The 24,059-nt window shown below is 45.6% G+C and overlaps 1 protein-coding gene across 1 annotated transcript; it reads left to right on the forward strand.

The window, feature by feature from the left end:
* Positions 1–345: 345 nt before the first annotated feature.
* Positions 346–22,573, forward strand: ATP6V0C (ATPase H+ transporting V0 subunit c). The gene is made up of 3 exons (XM_090023515.1): positions 346–673; positions 19,152–19,335; positions 21,720–22,573. The coding sequence occupies exons 1-3, from the start codon at positions 598–600 to the stop codon at positions 21,922–21,924; spliced, it is 465 nt and encodes a 154-aa protein (XP_089879641.1). The 5' UTR covers positions 346–597; the 3' UTR covers positions 21,925–22,573.
* Positions 22,574–24,059: the final 1,486 nt, after the last annotated feature.

Raw genomic sequence — 24,059 nt, forward strand, 5'->3', positions numbered from 1 at the left:
AGGACCAAGCCCCGTTTCCCTCCCCCAGGGGGTGGGGCCTGGCCCCGCCCGTTATGCTAATGACCGCTGAATCACGCTCAGCTGGGGCCGACGCGACTGTGGGAGAGGAGGACTGTACCATCTGCGGCGGGAAGAGGGGAACGGACTCCTAAAGCTCTCCTCTACAGCGGCTTAAGGGAAAAGGAACGAGACCCCCACTTGGTTTCTAGCGGGAGATAATATTCCCACTGTGGTACAGGACAGTGAACGTGCCCAATTCGGGCTATCCCCCTTCTGCCCGTGGGTGGTACGGTCCCTGAGGGGCTGGGTAGGGAAGGAGGGAGCTCCGCGGAGGTCACATGACCCTTCCGCGGCCGCCATTTTGTCTTGCGGTGGTTGGCTATTTAGAGCGCAGCGCCCGAGCAGGCAGCTCACTCCGGCCGGGACTGAGCCAAGCGCTGCCGCCGCTGCGCCCAACCCCCACCCCAGCACTAGCCCCAGCCCCGCCCCCCTGCGCGGCCTCCGCCGTTTCTTTGCCGAGCCCTGCCCGAGGAGCAGCCGGAGCCCCGAGGCAGGCGAAGGAGTCGCTTCCCCCCGCAGCGCAGGCAGAGCCCCGCCATGTCCACGGAGAGCGCCCCCGAGTACGCCTCCTTCTTCGCCGTCATGGGCGCCTCAGCTGCCATGGTCTTCAGCGGTGAGACGCGCCCGGCCCCGCACCCGGGGGGGTCCCGGCAAGGGCTGGGCGGTGTCCGCGCGGGGCGGGTGGGCCCTCCTGTGGGGTTGGGGCCTCGTTTCGTGTCCGACTGGCTCTGCGGAGGTGACACCTGCCGAGCCTCCCCGGGGGTGTTAGGGCGACCCCACCAGCACCTGCCGGACGCTCCCACCAGGGGCTGCGGGGGCAGGAGGGACCGCCCGCCACTGCCGGGCTTGCAGCAGCTGCTTCCGCCCCCTCCCGGCCGAAGTGCTTCGGCTGCCTCCGCCTCTGTCCGTCGGCTTCCGCGCTGCCGCATCCGGGCCCTAGCGGCGGCGGAGGGTCTGCCGGGGTGACGTCACTGGGGAGCCTCTGGCTGGTGGAGCCCCTGGCTGCCCACGTGACTGGGGGAGCGCTGCACGCGAAGACCCGGCCCGGTGCCGACGCCGGAACTGGTTGGAGCTAGATTCATGCAGCTCCTCATGCAGCCTCCACTGAGCACCTGCAGCGACTCCAGCGCTTGGGGAGACGCAGTAGGAACAGACCTGCAATGATAGGCTCTAGGAGGTACACAAGTCCCAGCCATGCTGTCCACAGTATAGGCCTGGAAAGAGGGGCACCTGATCTGTTCTCATTATAAAGAGACTAGATATGCAGATAGAAATGAAGATGTAATGCACTTAGAAGCCAGGGAACATTTTTAGTCCATTTCTGAGTCAGTGAAGGATTCTTGAGCTGGAGTTGATGTAGGTTTATGACCATAATGGCAAATGACAAAGCTCTTAACCAAACGCTGTCACTCTTACAGCGCTTAAGGAGAGGAGCTATTTTAATGTTACTAGATAAAAGGGGGAGGGGAGAATCTTACTTGTATTTGAACTGTACCTCTGTGCTCCCTAGAGTTGTAGGGATTTTCACTCTAACCAGTACAGGTTGGCTAATTGCAGTGGCAAGAAAATATGCCACTAACATGTTGTGACTGCCTTCTATGAGCTGCTGCTTTATATTTTTATTACCTGAAGAGTAACCGTGGTGTTGCTCTCCTGGACTCCATGCCAAAACAACTAAAGGAAGTTCCATGTCTGGGTGTTTCAGAGCAAAAGAATGAATCCTTTGCTGCCTTCTGGCAGTCCCTCCAGGCATATAATGTAGTCTGCATGTGAACAGGGCTCCCTTGAATCTAGAGTTTGGATTTTTATCCTTTTGCCTGATCTCTAAGGGATATATCCCTAGGCAAGGGAAAAACAAGCGTGTTTCTATCAGTGCTGAATGCTAGATGTCCGTGCTAGACACTGGATTAAATCAAGAGCTAATAGACAAAAGTCCAGCTTTTTCAGGTTAAAATATATGAAAATAGCCCCTGACTAGCCTGCTACACCAGCAGAAATGGGCCAACCTTAATACATCACTTGTAGGTGGAGACGGTCTCCAAATACTAGAAAAATGTAAAACTGAAGTTTTCCCAGTGGCCCTTGGGGAAAACATGCATTTTATTTTTAACTCTTTCAGGTCTAATGCCAAGTCATGGTCACTGTTTAAGGTGAACAGAAGTATTGGCCTCCTGATGGGGAAAAATAGTCTGGCTCAAATTTTACACCCTTTCTGTATTGGTGGTTTGGTTTGAGCTTGACACCATTGAAACTGAGTGAAGATGCCTAGTGCATTTTTAGAGCTGAAAGCAGCTTAATGAGGCTGTATAGTTGTAACTTCAGAATAAATCAGAGGTGCATGTAAGTAGCAAATGTTAGTCTTGCAATTGGCTTTGAGCTATGTAGCAACAAATGGTTGTAGTGAGTGGCTCCCCTGCCAATTCAGCAGTATCACAACCTCTAATTTACAAAATGAGGAAACAAAAAACCCTTTGAATCCCGAGTAAAGATTCCAGTTAGTTTTCTATATCTGTGGTACATCTTGTGACTCATTTGGTCACATGACTTTAAAACATGATCTGAATTCTAAATGCCTAGGTCTCTGTTGGAACAGTAATGGAAGATCTCTTATGGAGTGGTAGTATAGATGAGTTGTAGAAATACCAGAGTGGCAGTTGCTTTCTGCACCAGTTTACATACTTGCAGTAAGAAGGAAGAGCTTGTTTGACTAGAGGAATTACTAGAGCTCTCAGGTAAAAGCTAGACTGGGTAGGTGCAGTGGAGAGGTTCACATACTTTGAATGATGTAGGCCTAAGTAGTAGAGTGGTCATAATGCAGTAGATGAATGCTGCGTAATACAAAGGTTCAGCCTTGTAGTGTTACCTAGTGGCCTACTGTCTTGAATGCAAAATATGGCTAAGTCTCTTGCCCTGTCATTGCCTGTCATAGGAAGATGGTGAACCTCAGAAATAGTAATGTAGAAGTCTATCATGCTACACTAATTCCAGAGCTCTGGAGAAGTGCCAAGTCATGCTCCACTAGATGAGGTGAAGAACTGAGCCCTTTAGACTGCTTACAGAAACAGATGAGAAGATTCTACAAACTGAATTGATTGAAGGCAGTGGTTGCTTTTGCTTGAGCAGGTGTTGACTAAGCTTTCTGCTCCGCTCCCACTCAAATGCCCTCAGTGTTTCAGTTGGTCCCCACTTTAGAAGAGTGGGTGTTACCAGATCTTGAGGAAGAACCATGAAGCAATGACTTGAGCTCAGCTTCTTCAAATTGCAGTTTATGAAGGAGATGAGGAGGGCAAAATGGAGGATATATTCTTCCCTGCACAAACCATGTCTAACCTGACTTGCTTATTAAAGCACTCTTTTTATGAAGAACAATGACCAAAAGGCCTTGGTTGTTTTGCATTTCATGGCTGTAATGGCTTAAATTTAAAGCAGTGACTCTCAACCTGGTGTGATGGAAAAATCTTTTCAAGGGTGGTGCACAGCATTATCATTCTGTCAGCTGTGTAATGCTAAACCCAGACACTTTAAATGGGGAACCCTTAGTGTCAAAAACAGACAGCAACTGGTCAAAATATTTTGGGTGGGTTTTTTTGTTTGCAATAAAAAATTATCACTTTTTTTTTTGAGTACAGAAAAATGAAAACAAAGAAGTGGTTTTCCTGCAGGAACCTTGAGTCTAGTGAGGTTAAGAATCATTACTCAGAAGAGTAAGAATTGAAAGGTTCCTCTGTAATTCTTGGTCTCAGTACAATAGAGTGAAAAATTCTGAGCTAAGCTTCCATTATTGTCTCAATAAAGACAAGCAATATAAATATGCAATCTGAAGTTACTATACATCAAAAAAGGCTTGGGGACCTTATTGGTTATCACAATCTGAGGAGGCTGGATTGCATTTACTTTCATTTTGTAATGAGCATACCAGTACAGAACAAATAGGTCTTTCTATCTCATTCTCTAGAGGCCTGGATTCTGAATAAATATTTGGATATTGCTCAGGGCTGTTTGAGCACTATAGTGTACAGTATTGTACAATATTTCAGCTGCTGCACAAACCAGTTGCTGCAAAATAAGCCATGCTCTGATTCTTCCACTTGCTAGCTATTTATTGGAAATTTGTGTAGATGCTATGGTAAATGCAGGGCAAGTTACCTTGTGTTTATTGAGGATTCGGCTACCCCGTGCTTACTAGCAGATGGCAGTTAATGCAGTGTAGAGCTTTACCATGCTCTTTGCTAGGTGAGTGTGGCTTCCATTTCTGTTACTGACATTTGGGTTTGTTTGTTTGTTTTTGTTTTATCCTGTATTACCTTGGTCATGGGTGACCTGTTACTGAGTGTGCAGGGTTTAATACCTCTCTGATCTGCAATGCTATGTAGCACATCTCACTGGCGATCTAACATTGCAGTGTCTTCTGACAACACTTGTTTGAATACTTAATTGAGCTAAAGCAAAGCAGATTTAGAAGCAAAGAGCTAAAAATCAATTTGGGTAGGCAGTGTCTTTAAGATACTGCATAAAGAACATTGTTCAGTGTCTGTTACATTCCCTCTAAGTTAGACTCCCTAACTTGAGTAAGCTGTATGTACTATCTGTTTCTTGGTCAGCTCATATTTCAGAGCCCTCTGTTTCTAGTAAACATGTTTGAGATATATTCTGTCCTAGCTGGCTTGATGTGGAAACAACTGCATAAAGTCACTTGTTTTGGTTCTGAACACTAACTTCTGATGATGGTAAACAGGTAGCAGGAACTTGTTCTAGTCAGCTAGTACCATTGTGATCACACAAAGCATCTGACTGCTGTGACCTTGGATATCTTCAGAGTGGCTTGCTCACTTGTGCACAAGTCATTCTTTGTGGTTTAAATAGGTTTTTTCTGTCTTTCCAGTGCGTAAAACATGGGTGGCTCAATGTCAGGTGCTTCTGAGTGGTCACGTTATAGAATCCTTTCCATGTAATGATTCTTCCATATCCAGAAATGGAGAAGAGCATCAAGGCAAGAGCAGTCTCATACTGCATGGAAGCTAACTAGTGACATTCTGGAGTGATTCTATATATGATGCTTTCAGTCTTATTCCTGGTGAGACTTGGCATTTCAAGGCCTTAAAATCAGTCATGGAACTAATCCCATATACAGTGTTGGCTAAATGTATGTCTTTTTTAATATGGCATCATGCAGGCAGCTGGACGATCTCTAAATAAAGAGATTTGTCAAGTATATTTTAGTTAGGCTAGGCTAGTCTTGTTCTTGTTCCCATTTCTCCCTCTCTTTTCCCCCCCCCCCCCCCTTTTCAAATCACTGCTGCAAAACTGCTACATATTTCTGCTGGACTTGTTAGCTGTCACAGAATTTGCCTGCTGGCTAAATGACAATAAATAGTCCTGTCTAGGACTTGTCAAGTGACTTCTGGCAGCACTGCATGTGGTGTATCCTGTGTCTCTTAAATTTGCTAAATCCACAAATTTAACTGCATGGGCATGTGACTGTAATTAAGTAGGTAGCTTTTCTGGGCTGTTGTACAGTTCTACCTTGCATCTTGTTGAAGGGGTAACGGATGCCTTGTACCATCATGAGGGAGTGAGGGTCTGTAGCTGACTCTCTATTCCTTTATCTATTAGCCATGTAGGTGGCGGAGCTAGTTATGTACTTGGACCATTGCATATTGACCTAGTACTATGTGAAATAGTAACTAGCATGTGTGGAAAGGGCAAGGAAATACAGGAAGGGCAGATTACAACTGCACCTGCAATAGGTTGATTCAGCATTAAAAGCAAAATGTGCACATTATATGCAAAGTAAACAATGGCTACCATCTTAAATTTAAAGTCCTGAATGCCCCAACAGAGTAGGCCTACACATTATATCAAAACAACCAACAGAATAGAAAGGAAGATGGACCTTTGGCTGTCAGTGAAGCAGAAATGCAAACCTCAGAAGTAAAACTTGCTGCCATCATGGGGTGGGGGGGTACAGAAGAAAAGTTGCTCTTTCCTGAGTCTTTTTGAGATTTCCATTTTGACCAAGTTCAAGAGGGTACTCTGTCTTTATCCTTTAACTTCTGAAGTTGCTATCCCAGTCTAACTATTGTCAATATTGTTGTTGCCTTGATTAGAGCTTCCAGAGAACTTGCAGTGCTGTAAGTGAAGAGCTCTGAGTTCCAGTTGTCTTGGGTTGTTATGATGCCTCACTTAACTTAATGCAGCTTGCCTTTTCTCTTCTACCCATAAATGAAGCTTTCCTCTTATGACTGAAGCAGAAGGTCTGTGGACAGTCTCCTTTCCCTAGACCAGGAGTGGCTAACCTGCAGCATGAGTGCCATGTGTGGTGCACAACCAATCAGGGATGGGACAGAAAGCACCACAGCAGGTGAGGAAGGAAGAAGAAGGCAGAGCAGGAGATCAGGCAAGAGCACAAATAGGGAACAGAAAGCTAAGCATAGACTGAGCAGAGGAAGTGCATCAGTGTGGCCCTTGGAGGGCATGAGGCTAATCTAGCAAAAGAGTTGGGGCTGCACTGCCTAGACAGTAAAACAGAAAGCCACATTCTCTTCAACTGAATAGATCAGGAATAGGCAACCCCTTTCAGCTGTGGGCCACAATGGCCCACACTGGGTCAGAGGCAGCTGGCCTACCTGTCCTCTAAAGGATTACTTGCTGTAACTTTTAATGGAGTAAAACTTCTTGATTTATAACATCTTTTATCACTAGGACACTTTGAACAGAAATTGAGCTTTAGGCATTGGCTAAAAAGCAGTAAAACCTATAAATAACAGATTGGAATAAATATGGGGATTAAGCTAATACTCTGACTTCAGGATGGGGCCTGTGGGGCCCATATCTGTTGTTGGAAAATATTACCCCTGAAGCTAGAATTTACTTTTTCAGCTTTAAGTTTATACCTTGACTATAGTAAGGCTTTTGATATGGTCTCCCACAGTAGTCTCGTGATGGACTGTAAAGCAAACTGAAAACTGGCTGGATCATCTAGCTCGAAGGGTAATAATCAATGGCTCTGTCTAGTTAGCAGTAAATGGAATACCCCAGAGTTGGTCCAAGGGCTAGTTTTTATTCAGTGTCTTCATCAACAACCTGGAAGATAGGATGGACTGTGCCATCAGCAAGCTTTCTGAATTGCACCAAGATGGGAATAGTAAATGTGTTGGAAAGTAGGTCTAGGGTTCAGAGAGACAGACCAATTGAAGGATTGGGCCAAAAGAAATCTAATGAAGGTCAGTAAGGCCAAGTGCAAAGTCCTGCGCCTAGGATGGAATAGTCCTGTGCACTGGTACAGGCTGGCAACCAACTAGCTAAGCAGCAGTTCTGCAAACAAGGGCCTGGGGGTTACAGTGGACAGTAAGCAGGAATGAATCAAAAGTGTGCCCTTGTTGCCAAGAAGGCTAATGGCATACTGGGCTGCATTAGTACAAACATTGTCAGCAGAATGAAGGAAGTGATTATTCCCTTCTGTTCAGCATGGTTGAAGCCACCACATCTAGAATACTTTGTCCAGTTTGAGGTGGGGGGCACTACAGAAAGGATGTGAATACATTGGGGAGTCCAGTGGAAAGCAGTAAAAAAAGATTTAAGGGGCTGGAGAACTGGATTTATTTAGTCTGGAAAAGAGAAGACTGAAAAGATTTAATAGCAGCCTTCAACTATAGGTAATCCTCAGACTTGTGGCGCAGCTTATTCCTGAAATAGGCACCTGAAGTCAAAAGATCATAACTTGGAACAATTTTCCCATAGGAAAAATGTTATAAAAGGGGGACTGGTTCCTTTACCATGCTCAAACCAGCTGGAGGCAGCTGGTAAGTCTGTGGGGGTAGTGGGGAGAGAATCAAAGCCCCTGCAGTGGGGGAGGAATTGGGGCTGGGGCAAAAACTGCCCAGCTGGGGCTGGGAGAAAGTGGGGCAGCTCCCACTGCTGCATGCTGCTAGTCTGGGAGCAGTTCGTCTGGCAGCTCTTGCTGCTGCTGCTGGTATTGGGCAGGGGGATGCACAGATGGCAGCATGTGCCCCCAGATGGGTACAGGCTAGGTGGGGCCAGACCGCACTCCATGTGGGTAACAGAAGGCACCAGGGGCAGGGGCTACGCCTCCAAGTAGCGCACAGCAGTGGGAGCTACCCCAGCCTCCCCAGATGAGCAGCAGCTTCATCCTGCACTGCTTACCCACCCCACACTACCCTGCCCCTGGCTGGGTGAGCAGCAGCAGGGCTTTTTTTTGGGGGGGGGAGGGGGGAAATGGGGCATGTGCCCCCAGGGCAGGCGGGGCCAAGACTGCCCTGGGTAGGAGGCTATGGGGGAGCTGTAGTGAATTTTAGGGTAGCTGTAGTGCCCCATAACCCCCACTCTGCTGCCTACCTTGCCTCAATCTGAGGTCACATGCCCCCCCATACTCTGCTGCTGCTCTCCCAGGGGTAGTGGGGTGCAGGATGAAGCTGCTGCTAGTCCGAGAGGCCAGGGTGGTTCCTACTGCTGCACATCTGCAGGCAGAACAGCAGCTCTGCTGCACCACGGCTAGGTGAGCAGCAGGAGGGCAGTCACAGCGCCTTCTGCTGCCTGCCCCATGCAGATCTGGGGGCACCTCCCAGCTCCTACTGCTGTGCACACCCCCAGGGAAGACATTGGGTGTGTGACCCCAGATCTGTGAGTAGGGTGAGGGTGAGTTGTGACCAGGGGCACTGTATTCTTCCTGGTAGGAGGGTTTGGGCTGAGGCTGCACTCAGGGTGAAGGTGGGGGCTATAGGGTAGGCTACAGCCACCCCTCCCAGCACAGCCCTGGGCCAAAGCCCCCTGCTGGGAAGTGCCCAGCACTGCCTATAGTGGCAGCCCACCCTCACTGCATGCACAGATCCAGGGGGCATGTGCCGTGCCCGCCCCCCCCGAGCTGCTCGTGGCTTAGTCCTATGCCTGTCCTGGTTGGGCAGTGCCTGCTGCTGCCCCAGCCCCACTTTTTCCCTCACTTCAGGGGCCTTCTTCTACCCTCCCCATGCCCCTTCCCTCAACAGACTTACCAGCTGGATGCTGCTGAACTGAACTTCTAGGCGCATGCATGCTGAGACTGTGCCCAGATGTGCAGCATTTATCAGTGACAGTTATCAGCCACATCAGCCAAAAAAAGCCAATTGCTGATAATTTAATTTTTTTTCCTTTTATCAGTGCTGATGTAATATGCACCAATGTATTGGTGTGCACACCTATTTAAAACCCTTTGTGATGAGTGGATAGGGGAAGGCATGGCAGACAAATCCAGAATGGACAGTCAGAGGGCCTTATTTGCCCAGGGCACTCAATCTCCAACTTGCTAGAAAACATGGCTTTGTATACAATTTACATTTTTTGTGACCTGGTTGACCTAAGCCTGATACCATCTCCATACTAATACTTCTGGTTTCAAGGCTTGGGGGCCCAAACTTTGTTCCAAAAGCTTGTTGAAGTCTATCCCAATCCTGTAGCTGTTCAATCCTTGCCTCGCATTCTTGTCCCCTTTTTTGGTGGGGAGGTGCCGTGTCTATTCTAGGTCTTGGTGTTCTAGGCTTCTAGGTAGCTTGGAACCAAAGATGCTGACTACTTGACTTTTCTTCATCCTTCTTGTTGTGCTTTGGTCCCTCTAGTAACTTTCATATATTTGAGGATATGTTCTCCATGAGTTCAAATCATGCTTAATGTTTGCTTTGCAGCTGAGTGCAAAGGGGGGGATCATGACTCTTCAGCTGAAGAGAGTATTGACCCACTAGTGTCTTGACAGCCTTCTGTCTCTCTTCATGCCAAATGTCTGTATTCTGGATCAAGTCCTAAAATATTCAGTGCTAATTCGGCATGTCATTCATTTTACAGAAAAAATGAAGTTTGGTGCAACTTCTGTGACTTGAAGTCATGACTTGCAGTAAAGGGGCATTTGGTTAGGGAGCAGGCAGCTACAAGAAAGAAACTAAGAGCATATGCAAATTGGTATGCACCTTCAACCTACTGAGTGTGTTTGTCACAAGCCGCACATACATACTAGCTGCTTAACCAGTATTTTAAGTGACTAGGCAGCTTATCACAAACATCTGCCCTTCTGTCAGGGAAACTAATCGATGCACTATGGTGGTGAATAGTGATCTGACCTGTTCAGGAAGATCCTTGCTTCGGAGGCAGAATTAAAGAAGTTAGACTAAACAAGTTTTGAGATAATTTAAAAGAGTTGAGCAAGGCACCAAGATTCCTTTAAACGCTATTTCTCGTCTAGACCAAGGGTGCCTACTCTGTTTTCCTAGAATGTGGAATAAAGGTATCTTTACCTGTTGAGTGAAACATTGAATGTGACCAAGAGGTAGCATAGTCTACTATTGGACACTTATCTGGTATCTGCTTAAAAAAAAAAAAAAAAAAAAACCCCCCCAACCCCAGCACTTCTGTACAAAAGATGGTACAACGTTTTTGCAAGGGCTCTCCTTAGTGTAAGAAGTGGCTAGCTGAAGTCTTGAGTTATTTATACACCATATCTATTAGAATAGCATAGTACATACCCCTCCTAAATACTGGATTGCTTTTTAAGTTTGCAGGATTGATCAGACTGAAACATGGTGTTGAATATTGGATTCTTAAAACATTACAAGCAGCCCCCACTTAACACTGTTTCACTGAGAGCAATTTTGTTATAATGCTGACTTGAAATTGATACTTGATTTCACTTGGTGCTCAGGAAGTTTCATTACAACACTCATGGTTGCCATCTTGGGTCATTTAAAAACAATTGCAGTTGCCATCTTGGGTCATCAAATACTTTCAGTTTTGCTTAATGCTCAGTTTTTTTCAGGAACCAATTGGGTGCTAAGTTGGGGGCTACCTGTAACGCTTTGTCTGTCTCCTTCCTCCCCCTTAAACTTGCTTAAGTTCACATGCAGCTGATATCTGTAAGATTTGGGGAACAGTTATTAAGAAAATGGCAGTGGATTACCAGGATTATGCCCATAAGGTTCTATATTTGTAATGGGTTTTATCTAATGGGGGAGCTACTACTTCACTTGACCTGCTGTTGACAACAAGTATATGTGCTTTTCATAAAGTGGCAGGGCTAGACCGTCCTCATCCTTGTGCTTTTACATTGTAATGGGTAACAAATTTAGATAATCTTGTAGTAATCTAATACTTTTGTAATTTTAAGGGCTAAACAATAAAGTATCTGGCTGAGTAATATTACAACAACACAGGCAATAAAAGCTCTTCAGTTAAACAGTTACATATATTAAAGTTCTTCAGAAATACAGTTAAATTCTATGTATAGCTTTCAGTCTATATTGTTGAATTCCATAGTTGCAAAGAAAATTCTTTCAAATACAAACTTTGATATTCTTGACTATATTGAGGTAGCCAAGGGGGAAATCTCTTAGCAGATTCTCAAGCTTCGAGTCATTATAACTTTGGTCTTCTCTGACTAGAGGTGGACAGGACTAAACTGATTGGTGCTCATTCCTCACTTGAGTAACAAGCTACTGTAAGTAATCCTGACCATATTCTTTTTGTCCAAGTAGCTAGTATACCCAGAGAGCTATGCCCAGATGAGCACACATGTGCATTTTCCTGGGGACAAATAGCAGTAGCACAGTATGAGTTGCTGTTCCTTGTCCTTGGGCACTGTCTGTGTACACATGCTCTGGTGTGTGACAGGTTGCCCTGGGTTGGGTTAGGGGAGGCTGGGGCTGGTACTTGGGCTGGCCCCACCAGCCTTACCTGAGAACTTCTTGGGGGCTCCAACAGTCAGAGCATGGCACCAGCTGCCAGGCTTTGGTTTCAGGCAGTGCATACTGCTGTCACGTGCACTGCCCCACTTTTTTCCCCCTAGCATAAGCTTTTTCTGGTGCTGGTATCTCCCAGTGTCAAAAAAAAAAAAAAAAAAAACCCTCACTGCTAATTAGCAGTGTAGGTCACACCTGCATGTACAGTCTGCTGTGCCACATACCCCTCGTGCCTGATCATCTGGATGTACCCACTGAATTCAACAGCTATAATGTCTACCTTGCTCCATAAACTCTTTTGTAAGCTAGATCTTCCTCTGTCTTTCTACCAGTATAGACTATGATTCTTTTCTCAAAGAAGGCTGCTTTTTAATAGAAGCCTGGTGCAATTTGTGTCAAGTTGAACTTGGATAGTGCAGAAAGTTAAATGCAAGTTTGGGACACTGAGTCCACCAGCAGACTTTTCACGTCATTGACCATGTGAAGTATTCAGGCTAGTGGGAGATGGTCAGTAGAATCTAAACCTTAAACTCCTGACTCCTTGGCTAGCCAACTTTATCACTAGATCTATAGAAATATATGCAAAACTATCATGTTCACATCAGGAGAGTCTCTGGCTAAGTCTTCTTGTTCGCGTTTTTTCAGCAAAACATTGTCAGTTAAACTTTTGTCAAATGGGTAATATTTTGTTAAACTAAGGTTATTACAGCATTAGTCTAGGAATGCTAGGCATGATCTGGAGCCCCAGATCTGGAGCCCCAAATCTGGCCTAATTGTGGGATAGCAGTGTCACCCCCTCCCAGCAGGCTTTGCTGTAATTGGTGACAGAGGATACTCTTTTCCATAGATGCAGGCTAAGCCACAGCTCAGTCAGCCAGTCTTCAGGAGCTGTAAAATTAGCAGAGGGGCTCATACATCAGCAGGGATCCTGGATTTCTCTGAAGCAACTTCACTTGATTGTATTTTTTAGGAGAAATCCAAAATCTGAATTTTTTTTTCCCCACAATTAAAATGAAATGCCACTTCATTTTGTGTGTATATGTACATGAATTTTATTTGTACATGCTTGTTGAACACTACTTTATTGATATTTACAATTTTAAAGCAGTTTATTTTGGTGCTTTGGGTTTTTTGTTCCCCACCCCCACAAAAACAAAAAAACCAAACTCCTGTTCCCTCTGCTCACCAGAAGTGTGGAAATCAGGGGAGGGGGCACATGCCCTCCCACGCATTATCTGTGCTGCTCCCCTCCTTCCCTCTAGACTTACCTGGAGGGAACTGCTTTCCACCATACTGCCTGGCTGTCACATTCATGTCTGCATGCACACATGCATGTAGTGCATCTGTGTGTCCACCCCCTCCCAGCACCCAGCAACCCCTTGCAGGCTGGAACTCTGCCAGCCTGCAAGGGGAAACCTGCTGTTTCCTAGGCTTTTCTCCTACAAAGGAGAAAATCCATGGGGTGTTTTTTTTTTTTTTCCAGTACAAATGGAAAACCCAGATGCCTGCTCATCAGAAATGTAGCAGCAGGAATTCCCCAGTACAGAACCTAGCTATCAAGATACCAGAGGTGAGTTGCAGCTTCTACCCACTTGTCCTGTCACACACACACCTCTGATCTACCAGCACCAGCCAGGCAGTTTCTAGTCATTGAAAAGAATAGTGTGTGTTTGTTGTTTGTTCTCTTTTTCAAAGCAGCTTCCGAGTTGTTGTCTGCAGACTGACAGCAGTATTTGCTCATTATATTACTTGAATCATTTCAAACTGCTTAACCATAAATAGCTTCTATAAAAAGCTAACTTTTTTAAGAGATGTCTGTGATGCAACTTTGGTATATGAGAACCCTGTATGGATGCATAGTATCTGTTTGACATATGCCCTAACAGAACTCCCCAGTCCTACTTTTTTTTACACCCTACTTTTGTCCACACTATTGGTCTCGATACAAAAATGGGCTGCTTCAGTTCTTGCATTTGTCCTGCTTTAGAGTTGTGGCTCTTGCCAACTCTCCTCTGAACCCTGAGCTCTAGGAGATGTGGCTACAATAACTGAAGCAACAAATAAGTTGCTACAGAGACCAGAAGAATTGGAAAAGATGTGTTGTCAAACCAGTAATGCCTTCTAATTTACCCATGGACTTGGCAGGAACTGGAAAGTAGATTTTGGTGGCTGTTTGGTTCTTAGGTGTTTTTCCACAGTTGTCAATTTCCCTTCCTCAGTCTTACAAACTTCTGCTTTTCTGCAGTGTGCAAGCTTGTCATTGTGAGAATGCTGCTGAACATGACTGTCTAGTCTGTTAGTCACAGAATCTGTGCTAATATCTATGTATCACTGTTTTTGAAGGGTAGGCTTTGTAGTTTATTTACCAAGTCCTGAATACTCTTTTAAGTTGCTCTTATTTATAAAAGTCCAGAAGGGGGCTCCAGCACCTTTTTTCAGCCTATTGCTGAAGTGATTGTTTCTTTTAATTCAACTTTTTTTTGCATCTTGTCTGTTTGGTGATTTTTATCTCTAGCTCTAGGATCAGTATCTGTTTTGGGTTTGTCTTTCTAATGGTGCCCAGTTCTTACTAGGTAGCAAAGATTTACCCCAGCATGGGGGAGGTGACTCCAAATAACATCTTACTCAAAATGTCTTGACTGCTAGTTGGTTTTGCAGTAGGTCTGGTGACCCTAGATTGTGTTAACAGAGCTTGGTGAAAAGTGACTGGGCAATATGCTCGCAAAATAGTTCTGGCAAGTGAAGCTTGCTAACCTACAAAGTTGTATGGTGAAGTGTGCATGTGATTAAATTAGTTCTGTGCCTTCTTGTGTCTTCAAACAGAAGCAAGTTAATACCTTATGGTAACTATACTGGTAGCATTAGGACACTGGAACTACAGGAGATACTAACATAACTGATAAACTGGTGCCACATGCCTAAAATGCTTTCATGTAGCCATGCTGGTACAGCTCTTCCAAGTGATTAGATGAACTGGATTCTCTTGGGGGAGAGGGAGCAAATCCAGTCAGTCTCTGAAAGACTGCTAAACCTCAACACTACTTGTAGCTTAGTCTAGCAAAATCTTCCCATTTGACCTCCTTAGAGCTGGCTATTCAGCTGAGCTGGAGTTGCCAAGTCCTTCAGCATCAAGAGAAGTTCTGGAGGATTTTTAAGTACAGTTCCAGGGGCTAAATTACTGGAAAAGTACTACCTGCATTACCACAAAATCTAGTCTAGCTCAGCCCTGTCTGAAGTGGCCTCTTATGGAGTGAAGTCCTGTTTTTTTTCCCCCCCCCCATTCTTTTTCTAGTAAAACTTGCCAGAATCTGAGTTTGTTACATTCAGAACTGAATGTGATGCCCAACATGGTTAATTCAATTTGATTGGTATATCAAAATGTGGGAGGGGCGGGTTCTTGCCATTGCTTCTCTCTCCTTTTGGTTTTTCAGAGAGCATTTCTTAATGCTTTGAGGGACATGTACCAAAGGCTCTTTTTCCCTCCTAAAGGCTTTGCCACTCGGTCTCTAGGGCCACTGACCAGAGTTGAGGGGGAGGGACCAGCACTGTACTGGAAGAGGTATTGCATCAGTTTGATCTGGCTTGTCCAACATCTGCGTGTATGGCACACTTCAGCAGGGTGTGTTTTAGCACTCTTTTTGTCTAGCGGCCGATGAATTGGCTACTGGATAAAAGCACCAAAAACTAATGCAGGGCTACTTCCGGGAATATGCTGCGCTTGGTTCAGGAGCGCACCAAGCTAAAAGAAAATGGGGGGGAGTAACACCTCTAAGCAGCCTAGAGGACTAAGCCAGCATAGCACAATTCCACAGCATGCAGCCAGTCATTTTAACACCAGCATATTGCAACCATACCCTTACTTCCCTGTGCCTCCCCCCCCCCCCCCCCCCCCCAAAAAAAAAAACACAAACAACCACATGCATACCTCCTTTGTCAGAACTATACAATAAAGAATCACTTGTCTCAAAATAAAAAGAGAGGCTAAAGAAGCTCTGTTTGGTAGAAGTTTGGGCATCTGCTTTGTGTTCTGCCGTGGACTTCAGTTTATAGTGGTCTGGTCTAGTTGCATAGCAACCTATATAGCCTCTTCTAGACTTGAAACCAGAGTTAGCTGTACTTGAACCAAATAACTGAAGTGAAACAAGCCAGTACCTGCCCTATCTACATGGCCATGCTAGTTTTTAGTATGTATGACACCAGAGGTGACACTTGTATCAAGTCTCCTTATGAACTATGCCAGTAGGAAATGGAGAAGCTAGAAACAAAGGCCAAGCATTTAAAACTTCAGTGGAGCAAATTCACTCATCTGACTAGGAACTATTTAATAACCAAGATTTAAGGTATAACCTCATGAAACTCTCTTAAGCTGTACAGGTGGTGGCACATCTAATAATGACTGTTTTAGATTAGCTTGTTGGAGCATTCCTTTACATGGCACTGCTAAAACTGTTTCGTAGAACAAGATGGATTTTTATCCTTAAGTGACTGTAGACTGAACTTTATTTACTTATCTTGACTTGTGGGTTTGTTGCGTACAGCTTCCATGATTTGCCTCCAGGGTTTCAGTTGCATCTGTCTTGGAAGATGACTCTTTCTATAATGCACTGAGATTCTGACTGGCTCTGAAATACATTGCTTCAGAAACTTTCTCTACACTGAAAAATGAGACTTCGTAATAGAGGTGCACTGATGTACATTTTTGAGGCTGATACCAATGGCCAATTATTGACCAGACATATTGGCAGATACCAGTCTGGCTGTTGACTCTCTTTCCAATTTAAAAAAAAAAAAAAAAGCATCCAGCTGGTAAGTCTGGTGGGGTGGGGGGGCAGCAGATGGAGGCCCCCTGCAGTGAGGGAGGGAGAGGGGCAGGCACTGCATAGTTGGGGTGAGGCATGGGACAGAGCCACTGCTCATCATTGTGGGGCAGGGAGCATATGATCTGTGCAAGGCAAGGGCAGGCTGGGCCGGGCTGTTCCCAGGAGCCATGGTTGGGCCGGGCAGTGGCACTGGGGGAGGGGCTACAGCACATTTTGGGGTGACTAGCTTCTCCATAACCCCTTCCTAGCACCATTGCCTGACCAGGGTGCAGCTGCCAAGAAGTGCCTGGCACAGCTTCTAGCCCACCCATACATAGATCTGGGGGGCACATGCCCCCCATGCCTCTCATGGAGGTATACATAGTGCCAAGAGCCACTCTTCCCTCCCTGTGGGCCTCCCCTGTACCTGACCCAGCCTGCTCCCTTCCTTACTGTGCTTCTTCCCCACCCCCCCTCCACGCATGCACGCACGTACTCTTATCCTGACAGCTGCTCTCCAAGCTGCCAGGCTGCATTCCCAGTTTTGTGAATGCTGCAACTATGTCCATGCACACAGCATTTATTGGCAACATTATCAGGCAAAAAAAAGCCGATAGTCAATTTTCTTTATATTGGTGTCAATGCAGTATGAACTGATATATCGGTGCACTTCTACTTCATAATCCACAGGCCATCAGTTTCGAATAGCTATTATTGTTCTATAATTTAACAATGAAATATCACGTGTGGAGAAAGTTCTACCAGGAAGAGGCCTCTAACCCTAGATAGCTTAAATTTGGGTTTAAATTGTGAACACCTAATTGTTAAGCAGCAACATATTCCTCTGGCTCTTAAATGGTGTATAATTGATCAGAGGGCCCTTTTACTTGAAGACCTCTGTTTCATTTAGCCTTTGTTTCTGAAGTGCAAGAGTAGACAAAGCCACAGAATACTTCTGGTAGTTCCTACATTGCATTAATGCAAACTGAGAGTGAAAAGTAAAAAGAGGAACATTTCTGGGGCACAGGACATACCTGGCTTAATGGACATGGTCATATCTGGTTGGTCTAAAACAAAATGCATTTCTAATATAGAGAAGCTAATTTAGCTTCTGTACTGGCTATTCGGTGCATAAAACATAATTGTGCAGCCTTTGTGGCTTAGATTCACTGCTTTAGTGTCCAGACTTGCAGGATACCACCTTAACATAAGTCTGGTGACTAATAAAGTTCAGCTTGCAAATTCTGTAGAAAAATCTTCTAGACCCAGGGGCAGGCCAGATCCAGCCCATGGCTGCCCCTGTGGTACTCCACTTTGAGCTGAGCCCTTCCTGCTCCCACCCAGGCAGCCTGAACCTGTACTTCCCCCAGCCCCAGCCAGGACACAGCTTCTGGTGGAGCTGTTCCCAATGCAGCTGCAGGCAGCCGGATGTTCCTCTGTTCCCCTCACCTCCAGTGGGAGCGGCCAGGCTGAAGCAGACCAGTGCAGCAGGGGTCAGAGTGGGAGGAGTGGCTGCTGGAGGCAAGGGGAGTAGAGTAGCACCCAGCTGGCTGCAGCCACACTGGGACAGCTCCACCAGAAGCTGCATGTGCTGGCTGGAGCCAGTGGCTTCTGCTGTCAGGCTGCACTGCTTCAAGCAAGTGGAAGCTTCAACTCCCAGCTGCTTTCTACCTGTTCTGCCTGCAGGGACTGCTCATTGACCTAGGTGGGCAGAATGAATGGAAGGTGGCCAGGTGCTGGAGCCAGAGTTCCATGCACTGGGCAAAAGCCTCCTGCTGGAGCTTGTCAGCTACCCAGAGTGACACAACAGGGGTAGGAGTGGCTGTGGCAGCAGCAGCCATGGCTGAAGACTAGGGAAGCACAACAGCCCCATCAGCCCTGACAGTCGCACAACCCAGCCCAACATAGTGTGACTCTGACTGCAAGGCCAGGGACTGCATGGCCTAGCCTTCCTCCATGCCGTGCTGCATTTTGTCCCAGCTTTGCAGCTGGGAACCATGTGCTTTCAGGGCAGGCTGGCCCAAGCTGGTTCTCTTGCACTTTATGGTTCCTGGATGCAAGTCCAGGACCCACGTAGCGCAGCACAGAGCCAGCCTGGCATGCATGCATGACTGAATGCATGTCATAGTTTCTAGAGATGTCGGCTATGCCCAGCTCCTGTAGACCGAGTCAAAAGTGAATTGACATAACTGCTTCTGCTAAGCTACAGGACAGTACAACATTTGGGTGAGAACTTCCCCCAAGTTTTGACTTGTGCTGCAGTGTTGGGGAATGTAGCCTTATGGCAGTTAAGAGGTTGCCTTCATTGTCTAATGACTAGACCATCTTGCAGATCTGTTCCGTTGTTGCAGAAAGACCTTAGCCAAATCACTCTACTGTTTCTACCATATCCATCTGCCTTGTCCACCAACACTCAAATGGAATTTGTCACATAACTGTTAAGTCTTTCCAGTTTCAGGAAGTGCACCACAAAAAGACTTTCAAATCCATGCAGGGATGTGGTGATAGGTTTTTAACTATGCTCTGAGCGTCCTACATGTAAATTCCTCTAACCTCATGGATTTCTTGTCTCTCCTAGCCTTGGGAGCTGCTTATGGGACAGCAAAGAGTGGCACGGGTATTGCAGCCATGTCTGTCATGAGGCCTGAGCTGATCATGAAATCAATCATCCCTGTTGTCATGGCAGGTATCATAGCCATCTATGGTCTGGTAGTGGCAGTCCTTATTGCCAATGCTCTTTCATCTACCATCACACTATACAAGTAAGTTCCTGCTATGTGTATTAATCACAGCCTTGAGTTGTATGTGTTTTGGTTTGTTTGGAGGGGGGAGAGTGGGGGTAGCTTCCCCACAGCAACTTCAGTTGCTCTTCAGAGAGATTGTCAGATGGCTGGGCACTAGGGCTGTACGACGCTTCGGTCCCTGATTTCGATTTGGACCAATTCGGTCACTGAATCTCTGAATCCAGAATTGAATCTGAGGACCCTTTAATCTCTCTAAATCGATTTGGACTTGGATATATCTTCTTAAATGCTTTTTTTTCCCCTACATACCTCAAAGTAGCAGGAGTTCTGAATGCTGTGGTGCTGGGGCAGATAAACATCCCAGAGAAACACGGGGGGGCTCCCCAGCACGCTTGGCAGCAGACCCAGAAGTGGACCAGAAGCACTTCTGGGTCTACTGGGGAGCAAGTGGGAGGACCCCCCTGTACCCTCCTGCCTCAGCAACTGGTGCCTCCTGGATCTGGGGGGGCACCCAGGGTCCCCCTGTCCCCAGTCACTGATCGGGGGGAGGGGGCCCAGCATGCTCCCTGGCAGATCTGGAGGTACTTACAGTCTACTTCTGCGTTTATTGCCAAGCATGCTGGAGAGCCCCCCCCCCCCCTTGCTGCTGTGGGATGGTCCATCTGCCCCAGCACTGCAGCAATCACGAGCTGAACTGCTACCTCAAGGTGTATAGAAAAAACTTTTTTTTTTTTTTTTTTTTTTTTTTTTTTTTAAATTGTACTTGTGTCTGAATTGATGATTTGCCAAATTGTCAGATTCTGATTTGGCCGAACTGAATCAACGACAGTGATCCAGATCTGAATCAAATGGGGCCCATCTTGCAGACCTCTACTGGGCACCACCTAAAACAAAACTAGTCTTCACTATAGTGTTTTAAAGTACAGTTAGAAACCCTATGGGTATTGTGAGAGTGATGCCAAGAGATGTTTAAATATGGAACAAGTCTGTAATCCTGTACAGTTGAGGTCAGAGTCCAGACCTTGTTAATGCATTGGGCAGCACCTGGCCATATTTTAAACTTAAGTCTTTTTAGTTGAACTTCTGTGTAGTGGTCTAACACCACTAGTTAATACTGCAAACCAAGCCTTTGTGCATGGTCCTTAAATGCTCCAGTTGTTAATACCTCCCTGAAAAAGCAGCCTAGAAAATTTTTTTCTAAGCTGTCAGGAAGTGAACAGTCCCTGCTTCATGCTGCTAAACTCCTGAGTCGGTGAAGGTCTCTTCAGTCATCTTCTAGGTGTTAACTCTTCTGAGTAAATGAGCAAAACTTTAAATTCTGTATGTACTGTAGTCACCAAGGAGATGCTTGTGAATAATTCAAGAAATGACGACTCATCCCAGAGCATGTCATCTTACTAGTAAACTAATCCTCTGGCTACACCTAGAAGCTTTCTTGCACCTGGTACAGCATGAAACCCAATCTGCTCTAAGTTCCTGAGAAAAGCTGGAACAAGCTTAAGATTTGTCAAAATTAAACTGATGATTGGCTGACTGAATGAGATGATGCATCATGTCTATAATTAGAGGTGCGCTGATATTGGTCCATATAAGATCAGCACCGAAAAGGAAAATTAACATTATTAGCAATCTGCTTTTTTGGCCAGAGTAGCCAATAATGTCACTGACAAATGCTGCATGCACACAGCCAAAGCATACATAAGGCAAGGAATACAACCTGGCAGCTTGGAGAGTAGCATCTGGCTGGTAAATTGGGGGGGGGGGGGTTCAGAATGAGGCCCCCCACAGTGAGGGAGTGGGGCAGGGGCAGCCACTGCCCAGCTAGGGTAGGGTGGGGGATGGAGCCACAGGTGACTCATATTAGGGGGGCAGCTTCTACCAAGAAGAGGCCAGCACAGCCCCTGGCCAAGCCCAAGCCCACAGCAGGCAGCCTGCCCTCACTCTGCGCACACATCTGGGGCGGGGGGAGGAGGGGGCACATGGTCCTCCATGCCTCCCCCAGGGGTGCACGCAGTGGCTAGGAGCTGCTCCCTTCGAGCTGCCGACAGTTTTTTGTTTTTTGTTTTTTGTTTTTTCCCTATGCCCCATCCCTGCCTTTGCAGGGGGTTGGTTTTTTGTTTTAACATCAGCCTCATTCCAAGCATAGAACTATCGCCTCTAATGCAAGCAAAGTAGACTTCAAAATCACCTAAATTCAACTTGGTCAAACAGTCTGCTTCAGCAACTTTTTTTTAATCCATAATGAGAAATTTGGTCTCTAAGAAGCTGTCTTTGAAAGCCTTAATGATCCAAATGCTAGCTCTGCATAGAGTAGAGACCATTATCACACTCTCTCTCCCCCAGTACTAAAGGTTTGGTTATCTATCACTTGAAATTGAAATGTCTTTCTTTTTAACCTACAGGAGCTTCCTTCAGCTGGGTGCTGGCTTGAGTGTGGGCCTCAGTGGTCTGGCTGCAGGCTTTGCCATTGGCATTGTGGGTGATGCAGGTGTACGGGGGACAGCACAGCAGCCCAGGTTGTTTGTGGGCATGATCCTGATCTTGATCTTCGCTGAAGTCTTGGGTCTCTATGGCCTCATTGTTGCCCTTATCCTTTCCACAAAGTAAACACCATAGTATGATGTAAAGAGATGCAACAGAAACAAAACCACATTTAAAAAAAGAAATGACAAGCTCCAGAATGAAAATGGTTTCTCCAATGTGTACAGTTGTCTCAATTTGGTAGTTGATCTCTTGTAAATGCGCAATGTATGTTAGTGACTCGTCTGTCCTGTGTGTACTTCAATATTAAATTGGATGGGCTTTCCCAAGCCTGCTGCCTGGCTTGGGGTTGCCTACATGCAATTTTCCACCCATTTTTGCCGTTAGAGTACTTTATGTATAAATATGAACTAGACTTGTAATTTTTCTCTTCACTGGATGTTTATTTATAAGACTTGACATGTTCATACATTTATGGAGCAAGAATTTTCAATTTCCCATGCTATATATATTAATCTTATATATAGGTAGATTATTACACTGTGGGGTCAATTGTAAGTGCAGAGAATTCCTTGGATGTAATTTGAATCTAAAGATTGCTGTAGTGTCCTGATATTGGAGTGTGAGAATTCTGTTTGTGTTTTACAGAAAATGTCAGAAACACTCCTGTGTTTCCAGTAGTAATAATGTATGCTCCGGCATCAAAGTCGTGCACCCAGTGCTGGGTATTGCAGTTATACAATGTTTCCAAATAAAACTTCCTCCACTAAATGACTGTAACAGACTTTTGTGGCTTAATTCAGTGCATCTGAAATAAGTCTCCCACTCCCTCTATAGGGATGGGGAATCCCCTAACATAGGGACAGGCACAATTCCAAGGTAACTTGAGTAGTTAATAATGGAAGTTGCTTTATGTTGTGGTGCTTCAAACTCTTTGTACAGTGGGGGGGGGGGGAAGTATCCATGAGGGTTAAAAATGTCTAAGGTGGGGTGGAGGAAAGGTGGAAAAAATTCTCACGCTGTACAAGAACTTGAAAAACAGAAGGCTGCTTTTCATTTCAAGGAATTGAAAGGGTGTTGAGGTACTCAGTGCAGGTTGGCTCTTAACTGTACCTCACTATGAGGAGCTAACGTCAGAGCGAGTACTAATGGAAAGGGTATAGACTAAGCATCTTCTATCCTGTAGAAAAAACAGACCGCTTAATATCATATGTAAGGTAAATGCGCTATAAAAATACAGGTGGAGGGTTCCTGATATTACAAAACATAATGGTGGATTGAGGGAAGTGAAATATCTTCATTATATCATCCTTTGTTCATTTACTGCGATACAAGAACATCAACTGTGTGATTTTTTTTTTAGCTTAGTAGTCAGTAGGATGACATGACTTCCCATCATTTGGATAAGCAGTCTATCAAGCATAGAGATTTATTATTTTGATTAATGGAAGCCTAACTTTGGAACAGGATTCTAACTGCAGAATGCCATTAAGTCAGAATGCTGCTTTCTCTGAAGTGTTGTAAGGGTGTAGAGCCGTCTTCTGGAAGTGTAAAGCTGCCTTAAATTAAATCTGTTTAAGATGTCCAAGTAGCTAGCAACAAAAGGCTCAAGCCCTGCTTTTCAGAATAGAATTCTTGCAGGATTTTCCAGCAAATGCAAAGTTCTGTTTTATTCCAAACTACAGATTCAAACTTCTGTAAAACATTATGGTCTTTGCAAAACTAACTTCTAAACAAAAAAAAATGTACTGATACTTTAAAGAACAAGAATGAATCTATCCCAAACCTTTTTTTTCTTGCTGCTGTGGGTTGCTGCTTATCGACTGGCCTCCTATTACAGCCAGCAAATCACTCCCCCCGGTGGGTATGGTCTTCCCGTGTAGTCAGAGGTTAAATCAAGCTACTTCTGAGGTCTTGTTTTGTAGCAGTGTACCTAAGGCTGCAAAGGGATGTCACCTTTGGATTTGTGACACCGTAGAAAGTATGGTATCAGAGTGAACAGACATCCTTCCCCCACCCCCCCAGTCACACTACAAATACCCCAAAGTGTGAGCATAACAACTACTTATAGTAGTTTTGTGCTGCCTGTTCACTTTATGGTACAGGCAGCTCTGGATGCCTGCCCTTCAGGGGCATGATCCTGTGGGATGGCAGCCCTGGGTGCCCTGCTTTGGCCTGGGGTGTATGTTTGCAAGCAGAGCTAAGAAGCATGCACTTCATGCTTGGTCTGCAGTGCAAGATGTCCTGGAATTCTCTGCAGA

This window comes from Crocodylus siamensis, chromosome 12 (genome assembly GCF_052110815.1).
Source record: "Crocodylus siamensis isolate JL-2025a chromosome 12, ASM5211081v1, whole genome shotgun sequence".
In the NCBI taxonomy this organism is placed as follows: domain Eukaryota; kingdom Metazoa; phylum Chordata; order Crocodylia; family Crocodylidae; genus Crocodylus; species Crocodylus siamensis.

What these genes read in the sequence shown, in the direction of transcription:
- ATP6V0C (XM_090023515.1), top strand. Translation starts at nt 598, where the DNA reads ATGTCCACGGAGAGCGCCCCCGAGTACGCCTCCTTCTTCGCCGTCATG. An exon ending in AGCTGCCATGGTCTTCAGCG is followed by an intron (nt 674 to 19,151) that starts GTGAGACGCGCC and finishes TGTCTCTCCTAG; the next exon opens with CCTTGGGAGCTGCTTATGGG. An exon ending in TCTACCATCACACTATACAA is followed by an intron (nt 19,336 to 21,719) that starts GTAAGTTCCTGC and finishes TTTAACCTACAG; the next exon opens with GAGCTTCCTTCAGCTGGGTG.